Genomic DNA, 20,985 nt, shown 5'->3' with positions numbered 1-20,985 from the left:
AACAAAAGACTTCAGGCATGCTGCTTACAAGGATTCACAAAACCAAAAACTGCTAAACAAATATTGGAATTTTAGTGGGGTTTCCAGTTTCCTCTCTTCTCCACTAAATCCCTTTCTTGAGCTAAGTTTACCTTGATTGCTTTTCAAAATGAGGACTATGATATTAGCAACTCCCTGAAGGGTAAAATGTGAAACTTCCAGGCTGAGAGTCAACCGCTAATAAGTGTGGTCTGGAAATTCAGTGACTCCGGAGGGTGTTTGGGCCAAGCAACTTTGCCTTTAAAATGTCCAAGTATAAGGCCTATAACTATGATGATTAATGGTTGCTGCTTAAATATTTTAAGATTCCATCTTCTGAAAACCAACTCTCTACAGGAGTGTCATAATGTCATACCCATACAAATGGAATTAAAAAACAAGACCTACAAGCTAGGTGCTAGAGAAAATTGTGCATCTTCTTCCATTAGGACCATCTAACTGTATTTCATATTACTTCCCACAAATTCAACTGCAGATCCTCTTGTTCCAGACTGTGTAGATGATTTTGTTTACAACATACTATAAATATCATCCCCAAACCCAAACTGATGAGCAAATTACAAGGTGCTTATTGCAATTATCACCCTTTAATTCACAATTGATGAATCTACATTGAAGATAATACCAGACTCCCTTACATATTTCCTCAGCCCCCCTCTCCAGTCTTCTCCTAGCCATCATTGGCCTTATTAAGCTATCAATATTTCAGTAACAATTTGTCCCAGGCAGTCTGCAGATTTGGCCCTAGGAGTGACAAAAGTTTTTAAATAACCATAAGGGGTCATGAATGCAATGTGTCTTCTACCTCTGACAATTCAAATCTGGGAAGGTGAAGGGGTATAGAATGAATTATTGCTTAAAGAGATACTCTTGCAAGAGTTCACACAGAGGATGTCCTGCACGTGGCAGCAGGGGTGGCCCCTGCTTTGGCTTGGAGGCTGTACCTTGAGCACTTTTCAGCGCACAGGAACTCTCATATACTTCCCCTGGCCTCTCTACAACTGCTGGCTTCCTCTAAGTAAAAGGACCTTTGAACCTCTCTCAAGCAGTCGCTTGACATCCAACTCATAAGGGCACAACAATCACAATGATTTCCAGTTAATCATGAAATGTGTAAAATGTCAGCCTCCAGCCGACAGTTAAGCTCGCCCACTTCGTGAAATGGCCACACGTCTTGCTTACCTTCCACCAGGGAGGTGAGTAACGTGACATTTGCTGCTTTGCGCCTGCCCGCGGGTAAATTCAAACCGATTTTTTCTAGCCTTTCTCGCAAAGATCTCCCCCCATTTTTCGATTTGGCTCTGAAATTGCAAGAATTAACATTCTGATTAACCTTAGAGTGTTCCTGAAACAAAGTTTAGACTTAGCAATCTAAAGCCCAGTGGAGCTTGAAGAGGTTTTAACTTGAGGTTAGCACATTTTTTCCCCTTCCTTTTGGTTATTTGCTGATAGTTTGCTGAGGTTTGCTTAATTTCTGCAATAGAGAGAATTTTTTTTAAACTGAGTTTTTGCTTTTTTTTTTTTATCTTGTGAGAAAAAAAAAAAAGATACCAGATGGGAATAATTAGGTGTAGGTTGTGGGTCTAGAGAAGGTAGAAGTTGCACACGCACGTGCGTGTTCCTTCCTTGTCATGAAGCCAGTGAGGTGAGCAGAAACTGGGCAAGCACAACCTTGCTGAAGAGGGAAAGAGCCCAGTGGCTGGGCGAGGAGAGGGCACTTGCTGAAACAGGTGGGCTTTGTGAGGAAGGGGTCAAGAGTTTCTATAAATGGTGTTATAAGGAGAAAGCAATATGAAATAGTGATGATCATAGTAACAGACTAACACCTTTGGAAGTGTACCTATGTGATGAGCACTTTATATTGATTATTTTACTTAATCTCAGCAAGTTTATATACACATGCTTAATGTTCAGGGGGTGACTGAAAACTTCACACTTGGAGGCTCAAAGCACTCACTTGAAAACAGAATCAAAGGAGGGCAGAGCAAGAGCATTCAAAATGAGAAAGTTCCTGGGTCACACCCTTAATTTTTCACAAGATTCTCTTTGTATGTGCTAAGGTCTGGACAAAAATACAAGTAAAAATTCCCAGTTACTTTAATCTCTTTTACTGTACTCTTGATACAATCACTTTTAGGAAAGAAAAAGACTGTCAACTCCCACAACGGGTTATCTTGAAGAGTTTCGTCTCATACAAAGTCACCTTCAGATCAGGGACACTGCCAAAGTGTTCAAGCATTGGCAAGGACTTTGGGGGAGGCCTTAAATCTTCTTAAGATAAAAGCCACATTCTCTCCCATTTCCATGAGGAGGAGTCAGTCTCTGGGCTGGAATACTGTGAAGCACCTGAATGGCTCCAAGGAATACCTCTAAATACTTCTAAAATGGTATTATTGCTATTATTGGTGGTGGTGTTATTGAAGGAGGGATGTCACAAATTTAGAAAAGAGTTGATCAAACTGGGTTACGGTGCATCATCAGGTTGAGAGACCAAATTAACTGGGTGCCAACTGCATTTTAAAACATGCAATAAAAGAGAAATAGTACACTGACGGTATGAAAAGAGTTGCTTCATGAAACTTATGTTTTAGGGGTGTGTGTGTGTGTGTGTGTGTGTGTGTGTGTGTGTGTGTGTGTGTTTTCTGCGTTGTACTCAGGCTAGAGAATGCCCCCGTCCCGCCAGATGTCCTAGGGGTGGGAGGGAGAGAGGCTCCAGGCGCAGGGCCAGGAAAGTAAAACGTTCCCGGGATGGCAAAATCTGCGGTAAAACCTACCGGGCTCCGGCAGGCCTGGCTTCAAGGGCGCCAGGGTTTGCGGGTGAGCACGTGTCGGCCGCAGCTCCTCTCAAGCGCTGCAGAAGCACTGCTCGGGCCTCCCAGTTGCCAGGCAACCGCGTTAGACTGCAGATTGGGATTTGCTGGAGCCTTCTCCTCCCCGTCCAATAAAAATTGGTGTTTTTTGTGGGGGGGTGAGGTGTTACCTTCTGAGGACTCCACCGAGGAGAGATGCATTGAGGCATTCAGGGGGCGACAGCCGTCTCTGAACTTCTCCCACAGTTACTTTGTACTTTGAAGTTGAACTGAGCAGAGACAAACGGCCTGGGACCGAGCAAAACACCTCGCCTGTGTTGACGGACATGCCTCCCAGGAAACCATCTTTATTCATCATTAGAGAAGTCACCGATTTGGGAGGCACCGGAACTAGAAAGAGAGAAAAAAATGCCATAAAGGTGACCAAGTTTTGATCCTGGTGACCTGCTGATAGAATGTGTCACTGTGTTAGGCCACAGGACAGATGCCAAGTGGAAAGCTGACGAAGGAAGTGTTTGTTCCACAGGGGCTGCAGTGCGTACAGGGCACCATAAACAAACATGGAAAAGCCGTCACTCCTCTGGAAACTTACTTCTTATGTAGACATATGAATGTCATTTGCTACAGTCCTGCTCACTACAAAAATCAAGAAATCAAACAACCCAGAGCTTGGGCTGTGCTGTGAACCAGGCAAATCCTATTTCATCATGTTGTAGCTCTGTGACCTAAGACACCTGATTGACTCTCTGAATCTCCTCAGTTCCCTTATCTGTCTCCTGAGGATCATAATGCCTATCTCATTTGGTGCTGAAGCCTGAAGGTGATTATCACCATGCAGTGATATAAAATGGTAATACCAGTGGAAACCCCTTCCTCCTTTCCTGTTGGACCCAAATCTATGGTCATCCCTAGAAAGGATCATCAGGGTAGGCCCCATCAGATGCCATGGCCAAGAAGAGACAAATAATACCATTGAGCCAAGGAGCTGGACCCAAAAGAGCTGCTCTTTAAAGTGGGTCCCATTCTTTCCTACATAATAACAACAGATTCATTTAGAAGTGAACCTAAATGCTCATCTCCAGTGAAAGCAATTCTTCAGTGACATGTATTTTGTTTGCAAATTAAAGCACTGGCTGTGATTGTTTGGAGCAGTTATGATTTACAACAGGTGCCCTGATCAATCAACCAATCACTCTAATTCACATGAGCGGCGGTCTTGCCTTGCCCCAGTTGTTTCATTTTGGCAAGCAATTGATAACAAACCACACTCAAGGTATGTTTTATGCAGAAGTTAATAAGAGTTGACAGCTGGTTGCCACTGCTATCCCTACCCTGGCACATTCAGCCTCTCCAGCCTGTATTTCTACTTAATTGTGTTTCAGTGTCACCTGCGTGTCAGAAAGAGGCTAGGCTTAGTGGAACCAGAAGGCTGGGAATGAGGAACAGCCAACATCCCAGTTCCCTGGTAGTATTGCCCCTTGGACTTCACTGCTACAGCCCATTTTCTTTCTGTAGGTTTTACAGGCCCCTGAACATGTGACTATACCTCCTGACTTTCCCTGTACCTTTGTTTCTCCCACTGGAATATGAAGCCTCCCAGTCTTCATGGTATTTGTTGATCACCAATCCAAAAGATCCATGGAAACATGCATCTTGTGTGAAAAAATAGGCTTCCACCCTTACCTATCTGATAAAGACTATCTCATTCTGTAATTGTGATGGGGGAAAGATATGCTGTTTCTATCATCTGGGGTCTAGAACCCTATATATCAAACAAGATGCATAACCTCCCTTGTATGGAACAGACTAACCAATATTGAGCATTTCTGGAAAAGTTTATTCTCTCTACCACAGATTCCAGTATTCAAATCTCCATAGTTGTTTAGAGACTCCTAAAAGCCAGGTTGGTCCCCAATCTTTTACTTACTATGAATTTCATAAGATCCTTTACAAACATCTTGGAAAAGAGCTTTCTTACAGGAGTGGATGAGGGGAATAAAGCATACCCTTCTACCACTACCTGGTAGGCATTTTAGGATCTATGGATCTGTCCACAGAGCCCAAGGTCTTGTTCCAGATGGATGAATGATGTTGATAACAGGGTAAATACTCTGCACTGTTATGGGGTGGAGACAGGGGATGTAAGAAGGAGTGCCTTTTTATTTCCCTCATTTTCTCACCAGTGAATCTGCTTCCCATTTAAAAATGAACCAATGAAAAAGTTGAAGTGTGAATGTTAATCAAATTTGAGTAAAATGTGGAGTTAAAGTCACTTAATAGACTTTATTTTAATAAAGTCTATTTTAATCGTCACGACAGTGATGATTTCCGTACTTCAGACTCATATTGTAGGCATTATAAATAAATAATTAACAATCATGAGGGCTGGCATTATGAAAACTTGAGAAAACTTTTTCCCAAAATATAGATGGCCCTTTGTAATTTTAACATGATATGAATTACACCAATACATTATATAAAAATCTCACCTCTATACTCAGCAACATATTTATCTCTAAATACTGTTTAGAATATTTTTAAATAACAACAACCAACTCCACTAAGCTGAAAATACTAAATTCAGTTCCTGCTTCCTACAGTGCATAACCAAATACCCACTGAGGACTGGAATCTTACCTACTTCTCCCATCCCAGAAGCTAAACCTCTGGAAAAGCCAGTCCTTTAAAGAAACGTTATAAACTGCCTCCTAATTTCACTATTGTTAATTGCCTGATTCACCTGACAAGAGCTATTTCCTTTGGGGAATGTATATTGCTCCCTGCCAAGGGTAGAGTACCTTTCTGCATATACATTATCACCTGCATACCCCCAATTCAATCAGCTTCTGTCAGTACACTGCCCTCTCTGGGAAGTGGTTTTTTTTCCCCTTGTAGTTCAAAGCACGGACAATGTGAGGAGATGTGCTTTAGATTGTATTTCCATTTTCTAATTTAAGTATCACAATTGTGTTCCCAGCCTCCTGTCCTCATTTTCTAAACCTCTCTCCTTAGTATTGGTTCCCTAGACTAGATCTGATACATTTCTTATCCCAACTTTCCTTTAGGTCCATAACTCCATCATCATCTACATTCCCTTCCACTTTCACACCTGCTTAGCTCACCTGATTAACCCCATATTTTATTCTCTTTGTCTTTTCCCTTCTGCTTTCTTCCAGCTTATCAATAAACCCAAAGCGCAACAGGGCCCGGTTGATTTGTTAGTAATTACGAGCACACTGTTCCTGCTCATGGAACCCAGAGATGACTGAGATAGGTTTAAAGCGACAGCAGGAAATAGTAAGGAAATGGGGCATAGCAAAACTCAGCGTGAAGCTTTCAGTTCTTTACATGTTTACAATTTTCTGCGCATACATTAAAAGTGTTTTTTTTTTCCTCTTCAGTTCCCAGTTGGGTGTCAAGGCCAGCTTCTGAATGTAACACCCACAAAACTCATTCCCTTCCCTTTTTTGCTGTGTTATGTTGGGGAGAAACAAAAAAGGCTAAAAACAGATCAATATTTTGTTACCATGGGTGGAGTTTTATTTAAGAGAGAGGAAAGAAAAATGATTAGAGAAATATTATTCATTAGTAAACCATAGAAGAGCTAAAGTGTTAATAGGCTAGCTTTTAATCTCTACTCTTTAAACTTATGTATGAAATTACAGTTTTGAGACCTCTGTGTTTGATTGGATCTGCTGGTGAGGAGAAGGGAAGAAGTGAACCTATCTTACAGATTCATGGTAAGTCTCGCTGAAAGGCACTCTTGACCTAAAGATGTAAATGACATTAGGAAACAACCAAGAGGCTTAGCGTTGATTCAAAGTGTCCCCTAAAAGTTAGCACTCTTCTCCTCACCAGCAGAGCACCCTTGCCTCACATTTGAACACCTTCTCATGTACCTGAGCATTAAATTGTAGTTTACTACTACAACACATATAAATGTGGGGACTAAAATCGTGGGAAGAAACATTAAATAATGTCCACAAAGAAAGAAGGGATATAAAAACAACTCAAACATCCAGTATTGGCATCTTGTAGGGACAGAATCTAAAAGGCTGGAAACCGAGTTGGGTGTCATCACTTACATGGTGGGTAGGACCTTGAGGAACTCATTTATTGTCTGTCTCAGTTTCAGCACTTGGGGTGTTGAAGAAGAATGTTTAACCTGCCTGACTTTGAAAGAGTGGCCGCAATGTTTCTCAGGGTCTCTAGCTGATAAATAACGATTGGGATCCAAGTCCACCTTGGAAATTTGAACTTCTTTTGAAAGGGAAACTCATACAGTTCAGACACTCTGACAGACTCTCAGAGCACTGTACCCTCTAGGTCAGAAGAATCCCAACAGAACCAATTGTAACAGAAATGTTGCAATGTCTTTATTTCCCAAGAAAGAAAATACACACCAATCAAAGTGTTTATGTGGGGAAGGGGCCAGAACTAACGGGAAAGAAAGTGTGAGAGAATGGAAGTTGAACTGAAACTAACCAAACAGGATATCCCTAAGACCAATGAAAATGCCCCACAGTCACAACATTTGAACCTTGGATTCTAGCCACACTAGCCTTTCCAAGAAATCCCAGCGTATTTTCTGCTGTCTAACGTGTTAAACAAATTGCATATTGGCCTCTAATTACACCAAAAACTTTCTTCTTAAAGTTTAGGTGAGCCTTTTGTTTTAGTTAAGCTATATGATGGTGGCAGTGATCATTTTATTAGCTGGGTACACCCTCTTTCTCCTCCCAACCCCCCAGATTCCTAATCTTAATGGAACTTAGAGTTAAGAATGATTTTTTAATGTCTCGTTGGATTTTTAGACTGTTAATGTACCGAATCCTTCTCATTATTACTTTATTGATTGCTCATTGACCAGCCCCCTTCAAATCGTATTAACCACCCTCTGCCGGTTTAGATTAGGAGAGTTTAAAAAGCACCTTTCATTACTCCCCCCCCTCCACTTCTGCCACGAAGTTGAGACTAGGCAGCTTAATGGGAGCTCTAATGGGGCAGCTAAGAGGAGAGGGGCCACGGTCCCTGCCGATTGCATTAATAGCTCAAAGGGGGCCAATACAGAAAATTAGCCGTAAACGAGCTCTGGAGATCTTCAAATGAAAGAGCCATTTATCACGCTGGCTACCTTCACTCCACTCGTTTGCTCTCTCTACTGGGAACAACTCATTTCCTCTTAACTAAATTACTTCAGAAATGTCAGCTAAGCCCAGATAGCAAACATAACAAGAGAGGGAGCCCATAATCTATGGGTGATACAAACACAGGTGAAAAATTAGACTGGTTACATTTTAGAAGGGGCCTTACCATAGCTGGGGGAAGAGACATAGAGACATGTATCATTTATGCCTAAGTCTTCTAGCTTCATAAACACAGGGGCAGATACCCCCAAGCCTAGACCACTTGCCAGTTTTTCCACTAATGAGGTAGGTTTGATTTTTGTTAAAAAATTCTGCCTAAAAGCCCATTAGAAAATATATTAAGAAACTGAGCCTTCTGCCAGGTGTTGAAATTTAGAATATTAAGTTCACAAGACTTTCTCACCTCTTTTACAAAATTAATCTCTTGGAAACATCTCTTATAACTGGGGGGATGGTGACCAAAGATGGGAGACTAGGGTGCAGGGAAGGAGCCAATGAATCCACCACAACTTTAAGTGGCTTACAGTGTGATAGAAAAGTAAATCAGCCTCGTATTCTTATTTTGCCTATGGCTCTCTAAAGAAAAAAAAACATGACTTTAGGATCTTTTCTTAATGTAATAAAGCAAACATGTCAAATATCAAATAATGGAATTGACCTACCATTGTATCATATTCATACCACACCCCCTGAATCAAAGTGACTGGAATGCTACTTAAATATTTTAAGCTGCACATTTTTTAAAAAGCTATACATTCTGGGGGACATAAAATGTACTCTGGTGTTTCCAAAAACAGATTCATCAACTTTAGTCATTATTCTCCTTTTTTTATTCCTGGAGACAACCTTGCACATAAATATTCACATTTCACTGACAAACATATACAAGCTCTGAAACCAAAGCCTCCCACATCTAAGAAAACCTTCAGCTCCGTTTTGCTAGGCAAGCTAAGTTACAAATATTTTTATTGGACTGGCTATTAATAACATTTCTGATTGGTCATCTGTTGGGCATGTTCCACTGCCAGCCCAAATGATGTTGCTAGGATACAGAACACCCAGCTAAGTGGTTCTAGCTTTCCATGAAAAGGGAGGAAGAACTAAAACAAACCGAAAAAGCCAATGAAGAAGCTCCTCCCCCACCCCACCCTAATCATCCAGCAATTAGCTGAAAAAGAAGACCCCAGAGAAAATGAGAAAAGTGAGCTGTCAGTCAGCACAGTTGCAAATCTAAGCACCAAGCTTGAGTATCCTAGCAAACCCAGAAGCAAGCATTAAAAGCTGAAACAATATTGTTTAAAGAAGAGAGAGAGAGAGAGAGGTTTGAAGCAACTATAAAGATAGTTTTACCCCAAACCTTACCATACTTCAGGATATTCATTCGGAAGCCAAATGGTATCATTTCAAGTATAGCTTCCCCCACCCACCTTTCAAAGCTACTCTGCCTGCCTTTGTAAAAGAAGACAATTTAGAATACCTCACCCTCTTCGGAATCCTTATTCCACAACCTTTCTACTATCCCATTTGAGTCTGGATGAATTACTTCCCAAAGCATTTTTTCTTTTAATTGTTTTTGTGAATCTCAAGTGGCTCAAGTGAATCATAAATGATTGAAAACTGGGGATTGTTGACACTAAACATAGGGACAGGCTTCTCTAGCATCCAAAAGGAAGGGGTTACAGTATTAAAATTCTATCTTCAAATGCCAGTTCCTGTGATAATTAAAGATTGTACTGTTTACACATTTAAGCTTCTAAATTTGTGGCATGTGAGTGACAGTTAGGCCTTTCAGCAGCCACACTAATTGCCAGGCATTCTCTCAGTGACTGTCAGAGAAGAGGAGAAAAAATTAAGCAGCTGCAATACGCCCAAAATGAGTTATTGTAATTACATTTAATTAGTTTAATTAGTTAATTATTTTGCTTACAGCTGTACAAGAGACTGCAAACATTTGTTAATATCACATGCCCTTTAACAGTATGGGGTGATTCCACAGTCACACTAAATCATGAATACATATGTAGGAAGATTTAGAAATGTGCATAGGCTGTCTCAGCTTCTCAGGATGCGCATATTTAGCAACACATTTGGCACAATGAAAAAAATAATAAAAGAAATAACTCATAAAACACAGAGAACTGGGAACAAAATGATCACCAAACAATCAAATACAAAAAGAAGAAAGAGCTATCTCAACAACATAGGATTTAGCTCAGCCAACTCCAGTTACCATTGAAATAATTACAGCACCTTCTTGAAACCAGTGTTTCCCAGCCACTTCCATACGTGATGATAGCTCAATTATTTAAGATGTATCGAGAATGGCTACCAAATATGCCATAAGAAAAATAGCAATAGTCTCCGTCCCTCTGTCTCACTCATCTGAGTTTGTGTCTGAGGTTTTCACTGTCCCTTGCCCAGTTTCCTTTTTCCCAACATGCCCTTTCCCCTAGTCTGACAGCCATTGTCCTATGATTGTGAGCAAACATTTATGTTTTGTCAAATAATGAATTCCCCCAAAGTGAAAACTCATCATAAAGACGTTAATGCATGAGAAAACTTTGCTTACTTTTTGGGGGAATAATCCATACCTTTTTTAATGACAGACTGGTCCAATAGATTCATGCCGCTGTTATTGGCATCTTCAACTGACTGTGAATATAAACACATCACGATTCAAATTGACTGGATATTAAAGAATTGCACAAATACATCATGTTATTCCAAACTGGAGTTTCTGTTATTTCCACTTATAATAATTCATAAAGGGCAGTTTTATTATTATTACTTCCAAATCGATATAGAAATGAAATGTACTCAAATTATAAATTCTTCCAATGGAAGAAGAGGAGAAAGGAAACTTTGAGAGACATCTGGGATGCAACATTGATTTAGTTATTATATAAAACATAGATATTACACAGACAGATAAACCTTTATATTATTTGCTCTTATGAATTGTAAAAATTTGGCAACAGCCAACAGATTTTCACCAATATTAGTAAGAGCAATTTCTGTTTTCCATTCTATCTCAGTGCATTTAACCCCAGAGCCATTTTACAAATACATAATAGTTTACATTATAGGATTTTAATTAAAGTCTGAGCAATTTGGAATGGAATGCAAACAGCAACACATAGGAACATGTTTGCAAGCCTCTAGGACTATACACCCATTACAGTCCATACACGTTCCTGTAAGCTATGAGCTTCTTGCTGCACAACGATAATCTCTTGGAGGAACCTGCACAATTTACCCTTCCTCCCAGCCCTGCTGATGCTGCTTCCCAGCAAGGAGCACACCTGTTAGGAAGGTAGTAACTACAGACAAGCAGACACACACAAAGGCCTGGATCCTCCCAGTCAGCACCTAGGTAATCGCAAGGAATGTTCATCTTCTGTGCCACAGTTTCATTCCAGAGAAGGAAACTTTCAACTCTGAGCACTGGCAGCACTCCTGAGAGGAAATAGCTGTTGGAGCAAGTTTCTTACTGTCAGAATACACATGAACAGAGTTCTAGCTGTGCATCCCAGGGTGTCCAAATGCAGTGGATTCCCTTTCTCTTCCCACCAACAAAATAAATGCTAGGTCTTGGTCTTTCTAAAATCTATAACTACTTTCTTGACCCTTCGAAACCTAAGTTGGGACCAAATTGTCACCCACTCTATAGAGAAGTAAAAAGCAAAGGGCTTGAGAGTGAGGAGGTGTTTTTACAGAACTCACACCCACTCATGCTGCATCCTCAGAGTGTGAGTTCATCACAAAAAAAAGACTGTCTACCCCAAACAAGCAACACTTTAGAAACGAGATGATCTAATCATAGAGGGGGCATGTTAATTTGTTTCTTTTCATTTTTAATAGTCACTCTTCTGTTCTCAGAAAGGTGGGCAAAATTGTTATTCTCCATAGGAACTATTTTCTTTGCTGCAACATGTCATGCCCATCTTCAGAAACAGTAAAAAGGTGTTTTAAAAATATTTCATGTAACTTGTTCATAACTCCTCAGAGGACCCTAACACACACAAACACACACGATTCATACCATCCTATGATCATGTGCCCACAGTGGCAATGTGTCTAGGCAGGACAGAAATTTCGCCTGTGCCTGTGGGCGGTCAGATCCTGACTTACACGGGCCTGGACCGGGGAGCTCCCACACCTTACCCTCACGTTTGTACGTAAATATGTATAAACGCCTCATCAGCGACGTGGGGTAGTTGTGGTAGTTAATGAGAAGGCTCTTGTCTGATTTTCTATCTAATTACGGCCGCCTGCTGGGTTTTTGTACAGGATATTCACGCAGCATGCTGGCGCTTAATCGTCACAGGGAGGATCGTAAAGATTTAATTAGGACTGCATGCGGAAGCACAGAAAAACAACTCAGACTCGTAATTACTATACTTCTTTAGTTAAAAGTGATACCAGGGGTTGGTTTAAGACACTTGGGTGTGTTTGAGTGTGTGTATGTGTTTGAGGGGGAGTTGATTTAACATCCTTATATGTTTATATTCATGGGTGGTAGAGGGATGGGAGGTAAAATAGCAAAGGTGGGAAGAAGAAAAGAGGTGTACATGGCAACTAAACAAATCTCAAACAAATTTCATTTCTCTCCCTCTGTCTCTTTGTGTTTTCTTGAGTTTTTAACACTTGTAGCCCAACCACACACACACACACAATGGGTGAAATGTAGCATACCCAGAACCCAAACAGCGATTTGCTAGTTTAATAGCCCCTGTGAGTAAATTGAAATAGAAATTGACAGGGTTTTATAGTTTCATTTTAAAAAAATATTAGAAGCATTTGGTTAATTAGCTCTCCTCCTTCTCTTCTCTCATGATGGGGGCTGTGGCCCTGAGTGTGTGCGTCTGTGTCACACAACAAAACCCTCGACCCATAGGCCAGGCAGCACCCTCAGGATCTGCCTGCTCCCTGTCTCGGGGGGTCTGGAACACACACGAGGTCCTTGAGATTGGAAGAAGTGACTTTAAGGTCCAGGTCTAGGCACTCTCTGGTCCTTTTAAAGACTGGACCAGTGCAGTCCACCCATTTGGTAGCTGCAGGGAGTGTTGAAATCCCGACCTGCTTGTGTAACTTTAACCCCCGCACTCCAGATCCCTAACTCGGAAGCGGATCCTTCTGTAGTGAGCAGAGGAATTGAAGCCTCTGGATTTGAAGCTCTGGTTCTGGAAGCACAACCCCCAATCTTTGTCACCTGCCATCTATCAGTCAACTTCACCCTGGTCTCAGGAGGTCTGTCATCACCGTGGAGACAGAGACTGTCCTTGTCTTTGCTGTTTTCCCTTTAGGGACAGGAGCGGGGTGTGTACTCTGAGATCCCTAGCACTATAGAGGTTGTCCCAAGAAGGTCCTGCGGGCCTCCCCACAGGTGACAGGATGGGATGAAGCAGGGGAGGAACAGGGCGGGGGGTCAGGTGAGTGAGGAGCTTGCCAGTGTCCCCCCCCCCCCCCCCCCCGCCCCGGGGTCTGCTGCCTGCTGTATTTCTCCTTTTGGCTCTCCACCTCTGCGGTTTATATTCCCAACAGCAGCAACTTGGTCCTGCGGTGCTCTGTTTACACAAACACTCTAAATCCTTTCCGACGCTTTGACAAGAGTATTCTCCCAAATGTGCACTGACCTGGTCCTCTTTTTCTCTCAGACTTTGCATTTCACCAAACATAAAAGCTCTCTCAATTCTGTCTTTAAAAACATTTAACTAAAGAAATCTGCTCCTTCTTTTGGGGGAAAAATTCCTGAGTTCCTTCACTGGAGTCACTGGGCATGTAGGGTGGGTGACAGCGCCGGCATTAGCATCACCAACAGTAATGGTGATGAGTTGGTCCACTTTCATTATCCAGCACATTGAACCATACTCAGAAAGGTTAATTTAAAAACTGCCCCCCACCCACACATTACCCCAATGCATTAAAAAAAACTATTAAATACTTCCTTTCTCATATGATATTCCAAAATGAGCAATATCTCTAAACAGGGACAGTCAAGCTCAGCTAAGTCAACAAAACCATCATCACTCTTATTACTATTGGTAAATATAGCCACAGATCAGGTAATTCTGCCTTTTAAAAAAAATAAATAACCGAATTTCTTTTAAAACAATAAATAATCATAGACCACACACAGACAGAATTTAATGCTGTCACCACATTTTAAGTGTTTTAAAATACTTTTTTTCAGCAAGATACAGAATACTCGTGCACCCTTTTGCCTTTCCATTTTATTTTCCTTTGCTTCAGAGTTATGTCAAAGGATGCATAATATATAAAACTATGCCAATGAAACTGAAGTGTCAACTACATACCTGTAAACTACACCTTTTCTGCAGACTAATTAACTTAGGGTGAAAAAGGAGACCTGCTTGGAATCACCCAAACAGCTTTTAGGAATCATTTCTTTGATGTTTCTTTGTTTAGTTTAACCAAGTATTCTCAACCAAATCAGGCTCCATTGTGTAGACTGCAGATGGGATAGTGGGTGGGTAGGGGGAGTGTTTTGAGCCTTTTGTTTTAAGAAATAAACACGTGATGCCTCTCTACTGGGATGATCGCAGTGGGGAAAGAAGAGTGTTAAAAGAGGGGGTGGCCGGGAGGGTGGAGAACATTGCTCTACAGTCATTTAATGCACGAAACGTGAAAAGATTTTCCAAAATGGTATCTACTGTCACAGACTCCCAAATTACGGCTTTCTGAGTTTCTCCTTCACATACATTCTATTTCTCAGATGAGGACTGCAATTTTATCTTGGAAAAAACTCTGTAGCTTATGGGACAGTCAAAGCAAGACCTGGCTTAGACGAACACAGCTCATTGTCATGCTTAGCAAAATCTTTGCGAATCCAGCAGGAACCTCTGGAGCATACAGAGGTCCCTGCACCTTCATGCTGGAGCGCTAGCCTCTAGGCACTCAGGTCTTTACCTGCCAAGTCAACAGGACAGCCCCGCTATGGGGTGTGTATGTTGGTAAATGTGGGGGTACCAAGCTTGCTTCCACAAAGCACTAGAGAATATGCAGGAGATAATAGCTGAGGCAGGATAAAAGCATTCGTCTTTATTCTAATAATCTTAAAGTATCAAAACACATACATATTTTTCTTCCTCAAGATTTAATTTCTCATGGTTCGGATTATCATAATTAGACCTCTGGAAATCGCCACTATAGAACCATACATACAGACACACATAAACAGTTCTAAATGACTAAGTCCTGTTCTAAACATGGGAACAAACTCCCCAAAAGGAGACCGAGCTGCCCTCTCCCGCCCCTCCCCTTCCCAAACATTCCTTATTCGTTGTCTTGTTTGTTTGTTTGTTTGTTTGTTTGTGGTTACCTGGACATCTTCCATTCCGGGATGGCCGAGGCCGTGCAGTGAGAGGCTGTCACCCATGCCGGCGTCCAGGCCGTGGTGCGCCGAATGCAGCAGCACGTCCGGCCGGCGGACCGAGTGGTAGTCCCTCCGGGGGTCAAGGCCCGAGAGCTGAGGCAAGGCGGCCCGAGGCTGGGGCAAGAGAGAGCCGGCTTCCGAACCCACTTCTTGCCGCTGCCGTTGCCCCCAGGGGTGCTGCTGGGGCTGGTGCAATGGGTTCAGGGAGTAGGGGTCGTTGACATGGGAGTAGGGGTCCTGGCTCTGGTGGTAGGGGAGCGGCTGGTAGGGGGGTGGGAAGTAGGGCGGCTGGAAGTCCGACGACGGGGTGTGGGACAGCGGCGGGGCGCTCGAGTAGGGTCCTTGGGACACCGAGCCCAGCTGAGAAAGCCGCGAGCTGTGGCTCGGGACGCCATCGTGCCGGTCCTGGGAGCGGAGAGAGGAAGAGACAGAGAGAGAGAGACAGAGAGAGAGAGAGAGAGAGAGAGAGAGACAGAGATAGTGGCAGAGAAAGACAGAGAGTGACAGAGAGGAAGAAAAAAATACAAGTGACAAATGGAGAAGCCCGGCTTTTGTACGCTCTTCCCGGGACAGGGAAGCAAGGATCTGAAACTTAAACCCCCAAGTTGATTCAGAGGGCCACATGATTTCAGCTATTTCAAATCCGAGGCTTGGGGAGAAAATGGGAAAGGCATCACCCACTTAACTATAACATTTTAGCTGCCTTTTGGGGAGTGCAAAGCAGGCAAAAGGCAGGAGTAGGAACAGTGCATATGGAGAGAGATTCTAAATGCCTTAATTAAAATTGTGGGGATCTTACATATGGTGTTTGCTCCTCTGGGTGTTTTTAACTATTTTTTTCTAACTCTTCTAGAGGTCCAAATTACAACAAACAAAACTTCATAGTATTTGCCATCCTGCTCCCCTGATTAAAAACCAACTTCTGCCTTCACTGGCAATGCAGTTAGCTAATCAGGAGCTTTTCACACAACCTGATCATTCCAGGAGCTCCAAGGAATCCGCCGGTCTGAGTTCCCAGTCACTCCTCCCTCCGCAGGAGGAATTAAATAACTTAAATAGCGTTTGATTGAAATGGATCTCATTCCAAATCATATCCTAAGCCCAGGCTGAATTAAGTTGAGTTTTGGTTCACAGGAGTTATTTCTAAGATTGCTTTTCTATATCTAATGCTGTTATACTCCAGGGTGTGAAAATGAAGGACCTGAAGTTGTTGTGGGGGGAAATAAAAGCCCAGACAACTTATTCGTGGTTCTATCTTGAGTGTGAACTAAGTGAAAGAAGAAGGGGGAGGTGTGTATATGAGGGAGGTGGGCTTTGTTTCTCCCTCTCCTCTGTGGAAATACCATGGTAAACTCCCCATGGTTCTTTTTGCAGAAATAGTCACCTAAATTTCCAAACTGCAATGGCAAATGAAAAGTTTTTCTTTTCGGCCTCTCCCCTCCCAGCTGACTCATGGAGCTCAGACGAGAACACACAATGCAGAGAGAAGCAGCTGCAGCCTCGTCCAATTATGGTGCTAAATTACCAAGCCAAAGGCGCTCAAAGGAAGACAGAGAGAGACAGAGTATGAGACACACACGCAGAGACGCAGAGACACAGAGACAGTGAGAGGAGGGAGCATGCAATTCTGGTAACACGTGAATCCAAACTCACCATGGATGAATAGGTGTGGACTAACATCTGGAAAAAAAAGCCTGGTTACTGCTCAAAATCAAACAATGATTTAAAAAAAAAAATTAAGGAGTCCAGCAGAGAAGCGAGCTGGACACAGGAGCTGAGCTTGAGGTGCTTCCAGGGCAAGCCATCAAAAAAAAAAAAAAAAAAAATTACCCCCCCCACCCCAACAAGATTGGCGATGACTGTCACACACAGACAGACTGTTCATCTGTCTCTTTGCTGTCTTTTTGGCCTCTTTTCTTCTGCCGTTCTTCGGGACTCCAGATGCAGTCCTCTTCCACCCGAAGCTGGGCTCAGACTGCTCGGGCGCCCCTTCCTCCCTCCGCTTGCCTACACCGCCTCATAATAATTGATATTCATGACTATTAATATTACACGAGTACTTTAAAGGGAGAATGGAGGACAAATGGAGCGTGAAGCAGCAGCGAGCGCAGAGCTCCCCTACTATTGTAAATGACGTTCATTCAGTGGAGAATTACTAGATGTAATCAGACGAGGGGGCTGGCAAAGGCAGACTGGGGAAAAAGTTTAGCAGGAAAGAGGCAGAACTTCAATTAACTGTGCCGGAGACACGAGTAAAGCAGCCCCTGCTCCTTTGGACAAGGCAGTGAGGAAAAGCAGAGCTGGGGGCTTGTATAGAATGGAGGTGTCCCCCTACCTGGAGAGAGATTTTCCTAATCGGAAGAATTGATCTCCCTGGGTGCTTTGTGTGCGGATTAAAAAAACAAAATAAAAAAAAATTGCTTCATCATTTGGAGGAGAGAGAAAAGAAATTGGTGGGCCTGGTTATTTACAGTGACTTTTGCAGACTTTTATGAAATGTGGAAGATTATGCTCATTTATTAAAGGACAGAGCGAGATGGGGGCTTTTCATCCCTTCTGCAGCCTTTTCCTGTTTAGTGCTCGCACAGTCTGCGATTTTTACCTCAATTTAAAACATACGCCATCAATCTTCAAATACACTAAACTTATCCTTTCCAGGCAAAGCCAGGGGCAACAGAAAACCTTTTGGGATGTTTCAGGAACCCGTTCAACTGGCCTGACTGCCATTTCTGTTAAAGTTCAACCTTAGTCCAGACTTAAATAGGCTCCTTACACCGAGCTGCGGATTCTGTTTTTTTTCAGCAGAAAATTAGGCGGACAGGAGTACCTGTAATATTCCCTTTCTCTCCCTGTCTCTCTTTCTCTCTCTCTCTCTCCCTCCCCCCTTTTCTCTTCTCTCTTCCCTCCTTCCACTACACCCCTCCCTCTTTCTCTCTCCCTCCCTCCTTTCTTCTCTCCCTCCCTCCATTTCCATTTAGCTACCTTACTTTCGGTAAAAAACGAATGTTACCCTGGTTACTTTTTAGAACCCACTGAAATGCCGCTACATATACCTTGAGCTGTTTTCACCATGGCCCCATCCCTGCTAATGTCATACCCATTTTGGGCGCTAATATTCTCTAGGACAGTTCCAGCGCCTTCGACTTTACCATTACCCTGCCTGTTCAGGAAAGAAAAGGAGGGCGAACCGAAACAATCCCCACCAGGCACGTAGGCGCGGCTCTTCGTTACAGTCGATACACAACCGCAAAGAGGAAAGGAAAACCCCGAGCATCATTCAGCAACAAGACGAATCTCTCTCCTCTCTTCTCTCTTTTGCTTTTCTCCCTCTCGTCTCTTCTCCTCTCCCCTCCACACCCGCACATACACACACACACCCCAGCTTTAGGATTCCGGACGGGCAGGAGCTGGGGGAGCCGGGCGCTGCCTGTGGACGCTCGTCGGAGCCCGAGTCCCGCAGGAGCTTGCCGGTTGCTCCCGTGAGTCGCCCACTATCTTAGAATCCTTGAGGGGGCTCCCCGCAAGACTTTCAGGAGTTGTCCGGATCCGGAGGGGTAGCGTGTCTTTCTCGGCGCTTTGGGGAGCCTCTGCGTCCCTCCACCTTTCGTCCTACCCAGCGGCCCGCGCCCGCCGCCCGAGAGTGTGCTGCTCTTCCTCCCTTTTCTCTCCAACTTTTCCTCTTAGCAATCTCCAGGGCCCGCTTCGCCCGCTTCCACTTCCCCTTTTCTAACTCCGCTTCGCCTTTCCTTTCGCCTTTCCGAAGCTTTTCTTTCCTCCCTCGACGTGTCCGCAGAGCCGTCGCTTCCTCCCTTCCTCTGGCAACCACTTTGGGGCTGTCCCTGCCCATTCCGCTTTAGAGCAAGGCTCCACGGGCTCCCCTGTCCCCAGCCCGGCCCTCCGCGTGCTCCGCGCCCCGCCCGGACGCCCACCTCGCCCGCCTCGCCAGAGAGTGGCGGAGCCACCCGGCCTCTGCGTCAGCCCTCGCCCGAGCAGGAAAAGGGCACTGGCGAGCGCGGCCCGGTCCCCGGAGGCGGCCGGCGTCCTCCCGGCTGGGCGCAACTTCTCCTGCCCTGGTAGAGTTGAGCTAGCCTCAGTGCCAGGGACCCGTGCGCACTGAACGTGGGCAGACATTTCCGTGAAAGATGCCCAAACAGGGGGCGGCCGCGATCTCTGTCGGACGCGCTGACACTCAAGGAAGCAAAACACAAAACAGAAAATAATAAACTGCTACGGCTCCTTCGATTTTGCTCTATCCATCCATAACTCCATCCGTCTACCTCTTTCTCGCTAATTCTCTGTCCTTTACTTGGATCCATTTGTATCAATTTTAGAAATTTTATTGAAAATAAAAATTAAAAGCCCGAGTCTGTTACAAATGAGGCTTGAAAACCCAATTTTCTTCCACACTCAAAACGAGGAAAGCCCCTGCCTTTATCAGAATCTCGATTTTCTCTGACAGCGTGCCCACATTCAGTAGCACCACATTCCCCATCAGACCTTAAAAAGGTGAGGTGGGGTGGGGGGAGGCGACGAAAAGAGAAAGAAAAATAAATTTTAAAACTCCTAAATTAAAGTTGCCAGATTTCAACCTTGAAGTCCCTTTTCGAATAGCGAAGTCTCCCCAAGCCAGCTTTTCTAAAAGTTAAAGAAAGCTGAGAAAACCGACTGGAAATCTACAAGTAAATAGCTTAAAAATATATATCAGTTGGGGTCTCAAGAAGCTCAAATTCTCTATCTGCAAAGCTCTAAGATGCATCTGGGGGTGTCGGCTCACCTCATAGATATCTTCGTACTTGACATTCTCCACGAGCTTCCAGAGCATGATGGCAGCCTGGTCTCTAGGAGGTGAGTGCATTCATGTGAGGAGCAGATGTCTGGCTTCTCAGGACTCCGCTGTCTGTAATGATCCATCTATAATTGGAAATGGGGGATACACACCAAATCCGACGCTCCTCTCCCATCGCAACTTATATCTGTTGTCTCAGACAATAGGCTGGACAAGTAAGCCTCAGCAAAGAGAAAAAACATTATTGCACATACAGGAATTAGATGCAACACACAGACATATATATTATAAAAATTATACACCCGTATTTACACCCAGACACCCACATATAGTTATATAAGCACCTCTGGGTCACATAGTCTGCAGACTCCAAATGTGCATTTGAGTTGTTCAGGGTGATTAATATAATAGGTACATTTAAAAACCTCTATATTGAAAATGACAAATCATTGTAGCCACTAACTGAAGTCTTTGCAATTCATAATGAAAAACCAGGGGCCATCAGTCCCCTATTTTCTATGTAGATTTTTAAAGGGGGACCATTACTAAGATTTTTAAACACAAAAGCTCCTTCCTATTCATGTATGTTCCAAAGAAGAGTATTTTGAAAGGCTGGATATGGGAGATTTTAAGGACTATCTCTCTGTGTTGATAGCTACATAACTTTTTTTTTTTTTTTAACTTTATCTCTGTCACCGTAGAACAAAAAAGCTAGCCACCATTGGTGACCATTTCTAATATTTTCTGGTTATTTTGCCTAAAACCTTTGGAAACTTAACTACACCTCAGTTTGTGCTGCTTGTTATT

General features: G+C 43.3%; 1 protein-coding gene across 3 annotated transcripts in view; it reads right to left on the bottom strand.

Moving 5' to 3' along the window:
- TFAP2B (transcription factor AP-2 beta) overlaps positions 1-20,468 on the bottom strand; it is a 28,623-nt gene extending 8,155 nt beyond the window's left edge. For 2 of the 3 annotated variants that reach the window (XR_004275596.1, XM_032299659.1), the window contains exons 1-6: positions 20,167-20,468; positions 17,046-17,072; positions 15,339-15,797; positions 10,588-10,648; positions 3,020-3,239; positions 1,222-1,340 (exon numbers count right to left, since the gene is read on the bottom strand). Coding sequence is in view for 2 of the 3 variants with exons in the window: in XM_032299659.1 (XP_032155550.1) it covers positions 1,222-1,340; positions 3,020-3,239; positions 10,588-10,648; positions 15,339-15,797; positions 17,046-17,072; positions 20,167-20,247 (967 nt within the window). In the remaining variant the exon portion in view is untranslated. The remainder of the gene's footprint in view (positions 1-1,221; positions 1,341-3,019; positions 3,240-10,587; positions 10,649-15,338; positions 15,798-17,045; positions 17,073-20,166) is intronic. The other variant, XM_032299660.1, reaches the window with a different exon arrangement.
- Between the last annotated feature and the right edge of the window lie 517 nt (positions 20,469-20,985).

The sequence above is a fragment of the Sapajus apella genome, unplaced genomic scaffold (genome assembly GCF_009761245.1).
Source record: "Sapajus apella isolate SASKATOON/1434 unplaced genomic scaffold, GSC_monkey_1.0 scaffold41, whole genome shotgun sequence".
NCBI classification, from domain to species: Eukaryota; Metazoa; Chordata; class Mammalia; order Primates; family Cebidae; genus Sapajus; species Sapajus apella.
Note: the sequence above shows the minus strand (reverse complement) of the source record. Positions and strands in the feature narration are given on the sequence as shown.